Source organism: Aegilops tauschii, chromosome 3 (assembly GCF_002575655.3).
Source record: "Aegilops tauschii subsp. strangulata cultivar AL8/78 chromosome 3, Aet v6.0, whole genome shotgun sequence".
NCBI classification, from domain to species: domain Eukaryota; kingdom Viridiplantae; phylum Streptophyta; class Magnoliopsida; order Poales; family Poaceae; genus Aegilops; species Aegilops tauschii.
Window position 1 is genome coordinate 619,706,722 of NC_053037.3, and position 16,742 is coordinate 619,723,463.

Below are 16,742 nucleotides of genomic sequence, written 5' to 3' on the forward strand. Positions count from 1 at the left end.
TTGGACGCGGCAACATCAGCTTATCTCGGCGGTTTTAGGATGAGAGGATTTGCACAGAGGCCGGCAACCAGCATTAGAGGAGGAATTGCAATTCTTTGGAATGACGATCTCTTCCGCATCTCGGACATCATCATGGGCATCTACTGCCTCTCTCTTAAAGTTACCACTGTCCGGGAGGAGAGCTCCTTTCGCCTCACCTCCGTGTATGGCCCAACTGAGAGCAATCAAAAAGAGATTTTTTTCGAGGAGCTTGTGGCTCACAAGCCGGGGCATGGAGGAAAGTGGCTTGTAAATGGGGATTTCAATCAAATTTACCGTGCAAGAGACAAGAACAAGAGGAACGTCAACCGCAATCGTATCAACCGGTTCCGCGCCACGCTTCATGGTTGTGATCTACGCGAGATTCACCTTCAAAATCGTCGTTTCACTTGGAGTAATGAGCGGCAAAATCCCACCATGAGCAAACTTGACAGTGTGTTTTGCAACGCCGAATGGGACATTGAATTCCAAAATCACATCTTGCATGCCTTATCTTCGTCCCTGTCTGACCATTGTCCCATGCTGTTGGCACCTATAATTGGCCCCAAAAAGCCTAGAAGCTTCAAGTTCGAGAACGTTTGGATCAAGATGCCGGGTTTTCAAGAGACTGTCTCTGATGCTTGGGCTGCTTCGACCCCCCCACTACGAGCCTTGTCAAATCCTCTTCCATAAGCTTCGGACAACCGCTGTCCGGTTGAGAAAATGGAGTCAATCCTTCTCCTCAAATGCAAGGCTGCACCTTCACATGGCACTTCAAATTATTCTCAGATTGGACATCGCTCAGGAGTCGCGCTCCCTCTCGCCGGAGGAGTTTGACCTTCGTAAGCGGCTTAAGAGGCGCGTCATCAGTTTGGCGGTTCTTGAGAGGGCTAGGAAAAGGCAGTGTGCCCACATCCGTAACTTGAAGGAGGGGGACGCCAACACCAAATTTTTTCACTTGAAGATTAATGGGAGGAGGTGCAAGAATTTCATACACAAGTTGAGCAACGGGGCTGGTTGGGTTACGAAGCATGAGGATAAGGAGAATATTATGTACCAGCACTTCACCACCGCTTTGAGCAAAGGGCCACGCAGAACCACAGACTTCAATTGGCAACTCCTCCACTTTACAGATTGTGATCTTTCCAGTCTTGGGGATGAGATGACGGACGAGGAGGTGATTGCAGCCATCAAGGCTATGCCTAGCGACAAGGCTCCCGGGCCTGACGTCTTTACTGGGGCATTCTTCAAGAGCTGCTGGCCAATTATAAAGGACGATCTTATGAAGGTCATCTCCGCCTTCTCGAGTTTGCATGCGGACAACTTGCCAAAGAAGGAGGGGGCTGAGGCGATCACGGACTTTAGGCCTATCAGTTTGATCCATGCCGTCGCCAAGATTGTGGCCAAGGTGATGGCGATGAGGCTCACCCCTTTTATGAATATCCTCGTATCCCGTGCTCAGAGTGCATTCATCAAATCTCGGTGCATCCACGACAACTTCATGTATGTTCGCAACTATGCTCGCCGACTCCAACGAACAAACACGCCATCACTCTTGCTCAAGTTGGACATCAAGAAGGCTTTTGATTCAGTTAGATGGGAATATCTTCTCGAACTGTTGCAGAGGAGAGGTTTTCCTTCGAGGTTTCGTGAGTAGATCACGGCCCTTCTTCGGACGTCTACATCGAGGGTTCTTCTCAACGGTGTTCCTGGCAATCCTATCCAGCATGGGCAGGGCCTCCGGCAGGGGGACCCAGTGTCTCCCCTTCTGTTTGTCCTTGCTATTGATGTTGGGGATCGTAGCAGAATTCAAAAAAAATTCTACGCATCACCAAGATCCATCTATGGAGTATACTAGCAACGAGGGGAAAGGAGTGCATCTACATACCCTTGTAGATCGCGAGCGGAAGCGTTCCAATGAACGGGGTTGATGGAGTCGTACTCGCCGTGATCCAAATCACCGATGACCGAGTGCCGAACGGACGGCACCTCCGCGTTCAACACACGTACGGAGCAGCGACGTCTCCTCCTTCTTGATCCAGCAAGGGGGAAGGAGAGGTTGATGGAGATCCAGCAGCACGACGGCGTGGTGGTGGAAGTAGCGGGGTCTCGGCAGGGCTTCGCCAAGCTTCTGCGAGAGGGAGAGGTGTTGCAGGGGGAGAGGGAGGCGCCAGGGGCTGTCATGCTGCTTCCCTCCCTCCCCCCCACTATATATACGCCCCCTGGGAGTGGGGGCGCCGGCCTGGATCCCATCTGCAAGGGGGGGCGGCGGCCAGGGGGAAACTTACCCCCCAAGGCAAGTGGGGCGCCCCCCCACCCTATGGTTTCCAACCCTAGGCGCAGGGGGGAGGCCCATGGGGGGTGCCCCAGCCCACTAAGGGCTGGTTCCCTTCCCACTTCAGCCCATGGGGCCCTCCGGGATAGGTGGCCCCACCCGGTGGACCCCCGGGACCCTTCCGGTGGTCCCGGTACAATACTGGTGACCCCCGAAACTTTCCCGGTGGCCGAAACTTGACTTCCTATATATAATTCTTCACCTCCGGACCATTCCGGAACTCCTCGTGACGTCCGGGATCTCATACGGGACTCCAAACAACTTTCGGGTTTCCGCATACTCATATATCTACAACCCTAGCGTCACCGAACCTTAAGTGTGTAGACCCTACGGGTTCGAGAGACATGCAGACATGACCGAGACGCCTCTCCGGTCAATAACCAACAGCGGGATCTGGATACCCATGTTGGCTCCCACATGTTCCACGATGATCTCATTGGATGAACCACGATGTCGAGGATTCAATCAATCCCGTATACAATTCCCTTTGTCAATCGGTACTTTACTTGCCCGAGATTCGATCGTCGGTATCCCAATACCTTGTTCAATCTCGTTACCGGCAAGTCACTTTACTCGTACCGTAATGCATGATCCCGTGGCTAACTCCTTAGTCACATTGAGCTCATTATGATGATGCATTACCGAGTGGGCCCAGAGATACCTCTCCGTCATATGGAGTGACAAATCCCAGTCTCGATCCGTGTCAACCCAACAGACACTTTCAGAGATACCCGTAGTGTACCTTTATAGTCACCCAGTTACGTTGTGACGTTGGGTACACCCAAAGCACTCCTACGGCATCCGGGAGTTACACGATCTCATGGTCTAAGGAAAAGATACTTGACATTGGAAAAGCTCTAGCAAACGAACTACACGATCTTTTATGCTATGCTTAGGATTGGGTCTTGTCCATCACATCATTCTCCTAATGATGTGATCCCGTTATCAACGACATCCAATGTCCATGGTCAGGAAACCGTAACCATCTATTGATCAACGAGCTAGTCAACTAGAGGCTTACTAGGGACATTGTGTTGTCTATGTATCCACACATGTATCTGAGTTTCCTATCAATACAATTCTAGCATGGATAATAAACGATTATCATGAACAAGGAAATATAATAATAACCAATTTATTATTGCCTCTAGGGCATATTTCCAACAGTCTCCCACTTGCACTAGAGTCAATAATCTAGTTCACATCACCATGTGATTAACACTCACAGGTCACATCACCATGTGACCAACATCCAAAGAGTTCACTAGAGTCAACAATCTAGTTCACATCATTATGTGATTAACACTCAATGAGTTCTGGTTTGATCATGTCATGCTTGTGAGAGAGGTTATTAGTCCACGGGTCTTGAACCTTTCAGATCCGTGTGTGCTTTACGAATATCTATGTCATCTTGTGGATGCTACCACGCGCTACTTGGAGCCATTTCAAATACCTGCTCTACTATACGAATCCGGTCTACTACTCAGAGTCATCCGGATTAGTGTCAAAGTTCGCATCGACGTAACCCTTTACGACGAACTCCTTTTCACCTCCATAATCGAGAAAATTCCTTAGTCCACTAGATACTAAGGACAAGTTCGACCGCTGTCATGTGATCCGTTCCCGGATCACTATTGTACCCCTTGACCAACTCATGGCAAGGCACAATTCATGTGCGGTACACAGCATAGCATACTGTAGAGCCTACGTCTAAAGCATAGGGGACGACCTTCGTCCTTTCTCTCTCTTCTGCTGAGGTCAGGTCCTGAGTCTTACTCAATACTCACACCTTGTAACACAGCCAAGAACTCCTTCTTTGCTGATCTATTTTGAACTCTTTCAAAATCATGTCAAGGTGTGCGTTCTTTGAAAGTATCATCAGACGTCTTAATCTATCTCTATAGATCTTGATGCCCAATATGTAAGCAGCTTTATCCAGGTCTTTCTTTGAAAAACTCCTTTCAAACAACCCTTTATGCTTTCTAGAAATTTTTACATCATTTCAGATCAACAATATGTCATTCACATATACTTATCAGAAATGTTGTAGTGCTCCCACTCACTTTATTGTAAATACAAGTTTCTAACAAACTTTGTATAAACCCAAAAACTTTGATCACTCCATCAAAGCGTATATTCTGACTTCGAGATGCTTGCTCTAATCCATGGAAGGATCGCTGGAGCTCGCATACCTTTTAGCATCCTTAGGATCGACAAAACCTTTCTGATTGTATCACATACAACCTTTCCTTACGAAAACTGGTAAGGAAATTTGTTTTGACATCCATCTGCCAGATTTCATAAATGCAGCAAATGCTAACATGATTCCGATGGACCTAAGCATCGCTACGGATGAGAAAATCTCATCGTAGTCAACTCCTTGAACTTGTGAAAATACTCTTTGCCACAAGTTGAGCTTCATAGACGGTAACATTACCGTCCACGTCCGTCTTCTTCTTAAAGATCCATTTATCTCAATGGCTTGCCGATCATCGGGCAAGTTCACCAAAGTCCATGCTTTGTTCTGATACATGGATCCTATCTCGGATTTCATGGTTTCTAACCATTTGTCGGAATATGGGCCCACCATCGCTTCTCCATAGCTCGTAGGTTCATTGTTGTCTAACAACATGATATCTAAGACAGGATTACCGTACCACTCAGGAGTAGTACATATCCTTGTCGACCTACGAGGTTTGGTAGTGACTTGATCCGAAGTTTCATGATCACTATCATAAGCTTCCACTTCAATTGGTGTAGGTGCCACAGGAACAACTTCCTGTGCCCTGCTACACACTAGTTGAAGTTATGGTTCAATAACCTCATCAAGTCTCCACCATCCTCCCACTCAATTCTTTCGAGAGAAACTTTTCCTCGAGAAAGGACCCGTTTCTAGAAGCAATTACCTTTGCTTCCAGATCTGAAATAGGAGGTATACCCAACTGTTTTGGGTTTTCTATGAAGATGCATTTATCCGCTTTGGGTTCGAGCTTATCAGCTTGAAACTTTTTCACATAAGCATCGCAGCCCCAATCTTTTAAGAAACGACAACTTAGGTTTCTCTAAACGGTGTCGTCTCAACGGAATTGCGTGGTGCCCCTTTTAAAGTGAATGCGGTTATCTGTAATGCCTAACCCATAAACGATAGTTGTAATTTGATAAGAGACATCATGGTATGCACCATATCCAATAGGGTGCAGTTATGATGTTCGGACACACCATCACACTGTGGTGTTCCAGGCGGTATTAATTGTGAAACACTTTCCACAATGTCTTAATTGTGTGCCAAACTCGTAACTCAAATATCTCTATGATCGTATCATAGACATTTTATCCTCTTGTCACGACGATCTTCAACTTCACTCTGAAATTACTTGAGCTTTCAATAATTCAGACTTGTGTTTCATCAAGTAAATACACTCAGCATCTACTCAAATCATCTGTGAAGTAAGAACATAACGATATCCACTGCATGCCTCAGCACTCATTGGACTGCACACATCAAAATGTATTACTTCCAACAAGTTGCTCCCTTGTTCCATCTTACTGAAAACGAGGCCTTTCAGTCATCTTGCCCATGTGGTATGATTTGCATGTCTCAAGTGATTCAAAATCAAGTGAGTACAAACGATCCATTTGCATGGAGTTTCTTCATGCATATATACCAATAGACATGGTTCGCATGTCTCAATCTTTTCAAAAACGAGTGAGTCCAAAGATCCATCTACATGGAGCTTCTTCATGCGTTCTATACCAATATGACTCAAATGGCAGCGCCACAAGTATGTGGAACTATCATTACTATTTTATATCTTTTGGCACGAACATGTGTATCACTACGATCGAGATTCATTTTAGGTGCAAGACCATTGAAGGTATTATTCAAATAAACAGAGTAACCATTATTCTCCTTAAATGAATAACCGTATTGCGATAAACATAATCCAATCATGCTCAACGCAAACACCAAATCTCGATGGTAGAGGGAGCATGCGATGCTTGATCACATCAACCTTGGAAACACTTCCAACACATATCGTCATCTCACCTTTAGCTAGTCTCCGTTTATTCCGCAGCTTTTATTTCGAGTTACTAACACTTAGCAACCGAACCGGTATCTAATACTCTGGTGCTGCTAGGAGTACTAGAAAAGTACACATTCATTTAATGTATATCCAATATACTTCTGTGGACCTTGCCTGCCTTCTCATCTACCAAGTATCTAGGGTAGTTCTGCTTCAGTGACCGTTCCCCTCATTACAGGAGCACTTAGTCTCGGGTTTGGGTTTAACTTTGGGATTCTCCGCTAGAGCAGCAAATGATTTGCTGTTTCATGAAGTATCCCTTCTTGCCCTTGCCCTTCTAGAAACTAGTGGTTTTACTAACCATCAACAATTGATGCTCCTTCTTGATTTCTAATTTCGCGGTGTCAAACATCGCGAGTTGCTCAAGGATCATCATATCCATCCCTGATATGTTATAGTTCATCACGAAGCTCTAATAGCTTGGTGGCAGTGACTATGGAGAACCATCACTATCTCATCTGGAAGCTTAACTCCCACTCGATTCAAGCGATTGTGGTACTCAGACAATCTGAGCACATGCTCAACCATTGAGCTTTTCTCCCTCAGTTTGCAGGCTTAAGAAACTTGTCAGAGGTCTCATACCTCTTGACGTGGGCACTAGTCCGAAATCCCAATTTCAGTCTTCGGAACATCTCATATGTTCTGCGACGTTTCAAAAACCGTCTTTGGTGCCACAATTCTAAACCGTTAGCATTACGCACTGAACTATCACGTAGTCATCAAAACGTGTATGTCAGATGTTTCGCAACATCTACAGACGACACTGAGGTTCAGCACACCGAGCGGTGCATTAAGGACATAAGCCTTCTGTGCAGCAATGAGGACAATCCTAAGTTTACGGACCCAGTCCGCATAATTGCTACTACCAACTTTCAACTAAATTTTCTCTAGGAACATATCTTAACCAGTAGAACTAAAGCGCAAGCTATGACATAATTTGCAAAGACCTTCTGACTATGTTCATGATAATTAAGTTCATCTGATTAATGAACTCCCACTCAGATAGACATCCCTCTAGTCATCTAAGTGATACATGATCCGAGTCAAACTAGGCCGTGTCCGATCATCACGTGAGACGGACTAGTCATCATCGGTGAACATCTCCATGTTGATCGTATCTACTATACGACTCATGTTCGACCTTTCGATCTCTTGTGTTCCGAGGCCATGTCTGTACATGCTAGGCTCGTCAAGTCAACCTAAGTGTTTCGCATGTGTTCCGAGGCCATGTCTGTACATGCTAGGCTCGTCAACACCCGTTGTATTCGAACATTAGAATCTATCACACCCGATCATCACGTGGTGCTTCGAAACAACGAACCTTCGCAACGGTGCACAGTTAGGGGGAACACGTCTCTTGAAATTTTAGTGAGGGATCATCTTATTTATGCTACCGTAGTTCTAAGCAAATAAGATGTAAACATGATAAACATCACATGCAAATCATAAAGTGACATGATATGGCCAATATCATCTTGCGCCTTTGATCTCCATCTTTGAGGCGCGGCATGATCACCTTCGTCACCGGCATGACACCATGATCTCCATCATCATGATCTCCATCATTGTGTCTTCATGAAGTTGTCTCGCCAACTATTACTTCTACTACTATGGCTAACGGTTAGCAATAAAGTAAAGTAATTACATGGCGTTTTCATTGACACGCAGGTCATACAATAAATTAAGACAACTCCTATGGCTCCTGCCGGTTGTCATTCTCATCGACATGCAAGTCGTGATTCCTGTTACAAGAACATGATCAATCTCATACATCACATATATCATTCATCACATCCTTTTTGGCCATATCACATCACATAGCATACCCTGCAAAAACAAGTTAGACGTCCTCTAATTGTTGTTGCATGTTTTACGTGGCTGCTATGGGTTTCTAGCAAGAACGTTTCTTACCTACGCAAAAGCCACAACGTGATATGCCAATTTCTATTTACCCTTCATAAGGACCCTTTTCATCGAATCCGATCCGACTAAAGTGGGAGAGACAGACACCCGCTAGCCACCTTATGCAACTAGTGCATGTCAGTCGGTGGAACCTGTCTCACGTAAGAGTACGTGTAAGGTCGGTCCGGGCCGCTTCATCCCACGATGCCGCCGAATCAAGATAATACTAGTAACGGCAAGAAGAATTGGCAACATCAACACCCACAACTGCTTTGTGTTCTACTCGTGCATAGTAACTACGCATAGACCTGGCTCATGATGCCACTGTTGGGGATCGTAGCAGAATTCAAAAAAAATTCTACGCATCACCAAGATCCATCTATGGAGTATACTAGCAACGAGGGGAAAGGAGTGCATCTACATACCCTTGTAGATCGCGAGCAGAAGCGTTCCAATGAACGGGGTTGATGGAGTCGTACTCGCCGTGATTCAAATCACCGATGACCGAGTGCCGAACGGACGGCACCTCCGCGTTCAACACACGTACGGAGCAGTGACGTCTCCTCCTTCTTTATCCACCAAGGGGGAAGGAGAGGTTGATGGAGATCCAGCAGCACGACGGCGTGGTGGTGGAAGTAGCGGGGTCTCGGCAGGGCTTCGCCAAGCTTTTGCGAGAGGGAGAGGTGTTGCAGGGGGGGAGGGAGGCGCCAGGGGCTGTCATGCTGCTAGGCCCCCTGGGAGGGGGGGCGCCGTCCTAGATCCCATCTGCAAGGGGGGGCGGCGGCCAGGGGGAAACTTACCCCCCAAGGCAAGTGGGGCGCCCCCCCACCCTATGGTTTCCAACCCTAGGCGAAGGGGGGAGGCCCATGGGGGGTGCCCCAGCCCACTAAGGGCTGGTTCCCTTCCCACTTCAGCCCATGGGGCCCTCCGGGATAGGTGGCCCCACCCGGTGGACCCCCGGGACCCTTCCGGTGGTCCCGGTACAATACCGGTGACCCCCGAAACTTTCCCGGTGGCCGAAACTTGACTTCCTATATATAATTCTTCACCTTCGGACCATTCCGGAACTCCTCGTGACGTCCGGGATCTCATCCGGGACTCCGAACAACTTTCGGGTTTCCGCATACTCATATCTCTACAACCTTAGCGTCACCGAACCTTAAGTGTGTAGACCCTACGGGTTCGGGAGACATGCAGACATGACCGAGACGCCTCTCCGGTCAATAACCAATAGCGGGATCTGGATACCCATGTTGGCTCCCACATGTTCCACGATGATCTCATCGGATGAACCACGATGTCGAGGATTCAATCAATCCCGTATACAATTCCCTTTGTCAATCGGTACTTTACTTGGCCGAGATTCGATCGTCGGTATCCCAATACCTTGTTCAATCTCGTTACCGGCAAGTCACTTTACTCGTACCGTAATGCATGATCCCGTGGCTAACTCCTTAGTCACATTGAGCTCATTATGATGATGCATTACCGAGTGGGCCCAGAGATACCTCTCCGTCATACGGAGTGACAAATCCCAGTCTCGATCCGTGTCAACCCAACAGACACTTTCAGAGATACCTGTAGTGTACCTTTATAGTCACCCAGTTACGTTGTGACGTTGGGTACACCCAAAGCACTCCTACGGCATCCGGGAGTTACACGATCTCATGGTCTAAGGAAAAGATACTTGACATTGGAAAAGCTCTAGCAAACGAACTACACGATCTTTTATGCTATGCTTAGGATTGGGACTTGTCCATCACATCATTCTCCTAATGATGTGATCCCGTTATCAACGACATCCAATGTCCATGGTCAGGAAACCGTAACCATCTATTGATCAACGAGCTAGTCAACTAGAGGCTTACTAGGGACATTGTGTTGTCTATGTATCCACACATGTATCTGAGTTTCCTATCAATACAATTCTAGCATGGATAATAAACGATTATCATGAACAAGGAAATATAATAATAACCAATTTATTATTGACTCTAGGGCATATTTCCAACAATTGACCCCCTTCCGCAAATCTTGGACGTGGATATAGAGAATGGAGACCTACACAGATTACGTGGACGTGGTGCCCGCCTTCGCACCTCCCTATACGCGGACGACGCTGCCATATTCTTGGCGCCTATCAAGGAGGATGTGGATATGCTTGCCACCATACTTCAAAGCTTTGGAGACGTCACCGGCCAAGTTACGAACATTAACAAGAGTTTGGTGGCCCCTATTAGATGCTCCAATGTCGACCTTGACATGATTTTGGGTGCCTTCCCAGCGGTCAGAGCTCAGTTCCCCTTGCGTTACCTCGGCCTTCCACTATCCATTCATCGTTTGCGGGTTGTGGACTTCCAGCATTTGCTTGATAAGATTGCTGGAAAGATCATGATTGGCCAGGGAAAGTACATTACGATGGCTGGGAGGAGCACGTGGGTAAAGTCGGTTATCACTTCGCAGGCCATCCACCACCTCACTTCGCTTGTGGTGCCCAAAGGAATGATGGCGTCCATCGTCAAGCTGCAGCGAGCTTTTCTTTGGGGAGGCACGGATAAAGTTTCTGGAGGTAAATGTAAGATAAGATGGGAGAAAGTTTGTACGCCCAAGGGCATGGGCGGCCTAGGCATCCTGGACATGGAAAAATTTGCACGTGCCTTACGGCTCAGATGGCCTTGGTTGGTTTGGAAGGACGCGGAAAGAGCTTGGGTTGATTTGGGGCACCCGTGCGATGAAGAGGACATGGCGCTGTTTTATGAGTGCACTTCCATCACTGTTGGCAACGGGCAAAGGGCCTCTTTCTGGCACTCCCCTTGGCTTGGGGGTCGCAAGCCAAAAGACATCGCTCCCTCCATTTTTGCAATTTCCAAACACAAGAATGACACCATCCATGGGGCTTTGGATCTCAACAAGTGGATTGCCAACATCAACACAAATTCTGGGCTCACAATTCAGCACATCCTTGAATACTACGAGCTTTGGGTTGGATTACGAGAGGTCTTCCTTGATGAGGGGGTGGATGATGAGATTGTTTGGAAGCTTTCGCCTTCCGGTGAGTACACGGCATCGTCGGCTTACAAAGCTCAACTCGACGACTCCACTGCATCGAAAATGAAGTCTGCAGTGTGGAACAATTGGGCACCGCCAAAGCACAAATTCTTTGCTTGGCTTATCATTCAAGACCGTGTTTGGACGGCGGACAGGCTTCAACGGAGAGGATGGCCAAATTGCGGCCTATGCCAGTTATGCAAGAGGGAGCCAGAGACGGCGGCACACATCATCTTCCGCTGTCGATACACGGTACGCATTTGGACGGAGATTAAGACTTGGATGGGTTTGACCGGTGTGCACATCACCGACTGGAGTAGCTTCAACAGCGTCAACGATTGGTGGCACCACATGGTAGGCGTCAATGGTAATGTGAGAAAGGGCCTCGCATCTCTCGTCATGTTGGTTTCATGGGAGATTTGGAACGAGCGGAATGCGAGAGTATTTAGGATGGTGTCCGCCATGCCAAATGTAATCACGTCTAGAATCAAGGCAGAGGTCAGACTTTGGGGGTTGGCAGGGGCCAAACGTCTGAGTTCTCTTATGCCGCGAGAGTAGACTTATCGGTTTCGGGCCGTCTACGGGCGGTCAGTCATGTAATTCAAAACTCTTCTTAATTAATGAGATGAGGCAAATCTTTTGCCTCCGTTTCGGAAGAAAAAAAACGCGCGGTCCAGCCGCGCAAGAGTGGGGGGCACACGTTTGCTAGACCAAGTGAACAGACGGTCAGAGAGAGGCAGCTCATGCCAAGCCAAAGTATTGATCATGGAGTTGAACGCGCCCGCGCGCCCAGCATAGAAGCGGTTGTTGTTTTTCTCCCTCGGGAGACGGATGAGATTAAAATCGCCCACCACAAGCCATGGCCCGTGGACAGACGGAGCCAGGGCAAGCATATCGGCAACGAACGCCTCAGTGAGCGAGCGATCAGCCGGGGCGTACACGTTGGTGACAGAGAAAGCCAAGTCGGAAACGGTAGACGTGAGAGAGACGGTGAGGGAGAAACGCGACTCGGCAGAGGAGACCCGAGACAGGAGCCGGGGATCCCAAGCAGTAACAATGCCACCGCGAGAGCCATCCGCATCCTTAGCGACGAAATCAGAAAGGGGGCTAGGGAGGAAGGACCGGGCTTTCGGAGTGCCAAGCGTCGCAAGTTTGGTCTCTTGCAAACATGCAACAGAGGGGACGGCCGAGGAGAGGGAGTTACGAACGAGGTCGCACTTATCGCAATCCCCAAGCCCTTGCACATTCCAAAAGAGGAAAGAGAGATTCTGAACACGACTAACCATAGGCACACACCGGCACCCAGGGGCTGATACAAACGCACACCATACTACCCGAAAGAGGAACAAAGCTACTCCAAATGGAGCAGACTAAAGAAGAGAAGGGATACAACCGGGTTTCCACAGCCCCGGTGAGGGAGAGCCTAGAGCCCAAGACAAACCAAGTCGTGCTAATCATGGGAGGGAGCCGACACCACCGAGGTCTTGAGAGCCGCGGCAGCGCGCAGGCTGGCAAGAGAGGCAGCCGAGAGCGGCTGCACCACCGCGTCGAGGACCCGTTCCCTGGCCGCCCTCGCCTGGAGCCTCGGAGAGCAGCCGATCAGCGCGTCCTTCAAGGCGCTCCACTTGACCGCCTTGTCAACGATTGGCACGAACTTGCCGGAGTTAGCGAGCGCCAGCAGTCCTTCAAGGCAGAGAAGGCACAGCAGCGGAAGGAGTAGAGTCAATGGGGGCGCCCATGCAGACGGGCCCCACCCCATGCAGCCCCATGCACGGCACGTCCTCCTCCAGCACCTCGATGCGCACCGCGGAGCCCGAGGAAGAGAGGGACAGAGCCGGCGGCAGACCCAGCGGGCGGGGGAGGGGGGGTGCGCCAAGCACCCGAAGAACGGAGTCGAGGGCGAAACCCCCTCTACCACCACCTCCTCCACCCATCCTCCCGACCCGGCGAAACGCCGGCACCGGGATGTCTCCGTGGCGGCGAAGCCCGTCAGGACGGTTGTGGGCGAAGGGAGGCTGGGGGTGGCTGAAAAAGGGCACATATTCCCCACCGGCGTCGAAGGAGCGGGCCATGGGCCAGACCGCGGTCGGCTCAATGGAGACGACGCGCGTTGGCCACCACCCCCCCCCCCCCCCCCCCCCCCCCCCCCCCCCCCCGGCCAGACATCGCAGGGGATGTCCCGCGTCCGCTCCAGAAGGACGACCGCGCGGATCGTGGCGAGTTCGTGCCCGGAGAGGGCACGCGGGTCGACCTCCAGGACGCGCCCGAAGCCGGAGAAGGCGGCAGGGATGCAGGTTGGCGTGACGAACTCGGCGGGGAAGCCCGTGGCCGCCAAGAGAGCGCACTGGCGCGCGCGCTGCGGCTCCCGCCCGTACAGCTCCTCGCGATGGAGGTCGATGCGCACGCCCTGGTAGTCCAGAGGCTGGCGGTTGATGGCTTCCTCCCGAGCTGCCTAGGAGGCGAAGCGGAGGTAGCACACCCCCACCGACGAGGGCACCGTGTCGAAGGAGAGGTGCCCGAGGTCCCGCATCATAGCCGCTTGGATGAACGCGTTGGGAGGCTCGATAGAGACGACGGCGAGGCGTAGCGCACCCTCCAGGTCACCCGCGGGCATGAAGACATCCATAACATCGGGGCGCTGCGACTCGGCCGCCACCGAGACCCGGCTCCCGGAGGAGACGTCCGACTCGGACGAGGCCGAGCGGCGCGAGGAGCTGCGCGAGGAAGGCAGGTCCCGTGGGAGGAGGAGCGGCGGAGCGACCGGGGCGGCCGCGACGGGCACCGGTTGCGGGTGGTCAAGCAGCTCCACTGCCGGAGGAGGGGATTGCGGCGGCGAGCGCACGACGGCATCCAGTGAGATGTCGCGTGGCGAAGGCTGAGGGGAGGGAGCAGGAGAGCTGGGGCCGCCGACCTCGAGGTGTCGCGGCTCGATGAGGCGAGCCGCATGCAACATGGGACGGCGAGCCGCCGAAGGGTACGGGGTTTGGCGACGCGGCGGTGGGGGGCGAATATTTAAAGTTTTATATAAACTGTATTTTAAATCTGAAAATTTCTAGTAATTCAACCAATCTTCGCTGATCATTTTCTGAAATTTTCAGCCTATTTTTCTTACCCATTTTAAAGTTTTGACAGTTTTTGTAAGTCATCCTCGAGTCACTTAACACATGGATTCACACGTTGTATTTCTCATTAAGAGACTAATCAGAGAAAATTATGTTGTTGTTAGTAATTAGTTAGTCTCCCAGAGTTGTGTTTTTGCAAATCCCCTATTGTTGTTGATTTTTTTGTTACCTAGCCACAAATATTGTGTACTCTAGCGCAATTCCCTGTTTATTTAAAGAGAATAGCATTTTCCTCAAAAAGGTTCCATAAATATAGGATTTGGTTGCATAGCAAACATGGACGAACATGAAGAACAACATGGACTCCAGAGCCAGAGCACACAATGCATGCAAAGTCTTAGATACAAAAATAGCCATGAAGTTCAGTCTCTTGGATCACACAACTAGAGCTCAAGTTTGTTGCATGGAATAATCGGTAGAGAAGACATGAGGTGATGAACACAGGGAGTAACGAAATAACCTTACCCACCTCGCTGATTAAGGGAACACAAACTACAGGCAAGCACAATGGCAACAGGCGTCAACAAGGAAGCCGAAGGCTCGGACAACTGCGACAGGCCGCAGGGAGCACCCGAACTAACAACACCACAGACGGAGACAGGGCACGCTAAGGCCGAAGGGAAAAGAAAAAAAAAAGCCAGAGGTGGGGATGTGTCATGCCTGCACGCAGGTCACACGTACTCGAAGTCCATCTTGATGGCGTCTGGGCCTTGGCCGAGCTCGCGGTTGAGCAGCGCCTTGGCCGTGGCGAACGCCTCGTCCTTGGTGCAGTCGTCGACGCCGCTGTGCATCACCTTGTTGACGTTGTTGAAGATGGGCTTCCAGTACCCCTGCGCCTCCCGGTTCACCACCGCCACGGCCCGCTTCAGGGTCTCGGCATCGGTGGTCTCCGGGCGGTAGCGGGAAAGGACCTCGATGGCCTGTGACAGGGCTACCTTCCGCAGCTGCACATCGTCATCGTCGCCCGCAGCGGCGACGGCGCCGTTGCTGCCGCTGGCGGCGAGCGCCACAAGGAGGAAGACGAGTAGCTGGTGGGACGCCGCCATGGAAAGTAAGTATACTAGACTAGTGCATTGCACAACGAGGAAGCCAAGTATATATGGTGTGGTGGCAGTGGCACCAAGAACGCATTGCCCAACTGCGACTGGGGGTCAGTTGAGGCTTGCATGAAAGCAGCGTGATTGACTGGCAGAAAGTGTGGCTGATCGAGGACAGATGGAGCGGCTCTCGCGCCCATGTTCCAACCTGTTATGCCTGCTGCAGCTTTTGCTTCACGCGGATGTGATAAGGTGACCCGGACGGTTTGACTCGTTCTGTGGTTCCATAGTTTTCCTCTCAATTGCTTCAGGCTAGCAGTCTGAACTATGTGGCACTAGATAATTAATTGCCTTAGATTTGTTAAAATATGTTTTTAGTCTTAGGTACATTTGTATATAGACAAATCTATGACCGGTAATTTGGGACAGAGTAACAGATAGGAATAACGGGCCAGCGGAGTTTTGCCTGTTTCGTTCACTGCTCCAGTTTTATGCATCTAAACATGCACTTTGGGTCTGAAGTTACATTTAGGTACTTTCGATCAACTGAAAATAAGGTTAAAGGGAAATGCTAGTAATACTCGTAAAAGAATTTACATTTAGGTACTTTGGGTCTGAAGTTACATTTAGGTATGCTTAGAAATAGTTTGTGTCCCTCGATATTCAGGTTACGAACTTACAATGTGTTTGCAGATAAGCGCCTCAACAAGAGAATCAAGAGTTGATCATGCAAGACGTTAACGTATGTGTTCAGATAGTTATAGGTTGGGTACCTTCTATATTTCTAAATTTGTACCTGATGGTTGTTCTGTGAACTGAGCGTGCATGATGTGATTTCGTTATGAACTTGGAACTTGTCAACGGATGTACCTATATGAATATGTTTGTTGTTATATGTGCTTACGGTTGTTCATGTACACATGAGATGTTCTTGGCACCTTGATACTTAAATCATTTCAATATGGTTGTGTGCACGGCTTGATGCAGAGGCCAGGTGTAATCCTTCTTTTCGAAAAAAATGTGGAAAAAGTGCTTTTTTAGCTGCTATGGTGCTATATATGTGTGGGAAATTAATACTCCCTTCGTCCGGAAATACTTGTCATCAAAATGAATAAAAGGGAATGTATCTAGATGTATTTTAGTTCTACATACATCCCTTTTTGTCCATTTTGATGACAAGTATTTTCGGATGGAG

The 16,742-nt window shown here is 49.5% G+C and overlaps 1 protein-coding gene across 1 annotated transcript; it reads right to left on the bottom strand.

The window, feature by feature from the left end:
* Positions 1-15,181: 15,181 nt before the first annotated feature.
* On the bottom strand, positions 15,182-15,556 carry LOC109731738 (uncharacterized). Its single transcript, XM_020290910.1, has one exon. The coding sequence runs from the start codon at positions 15,554-15,556 to the stop codon at positions 15,182-15,184; it is 375 nt and encodes a 124-aa protein (XP_020146499.1).
* Positions 15,557-16,742: the final 1,186 nt, after the last annotated feature.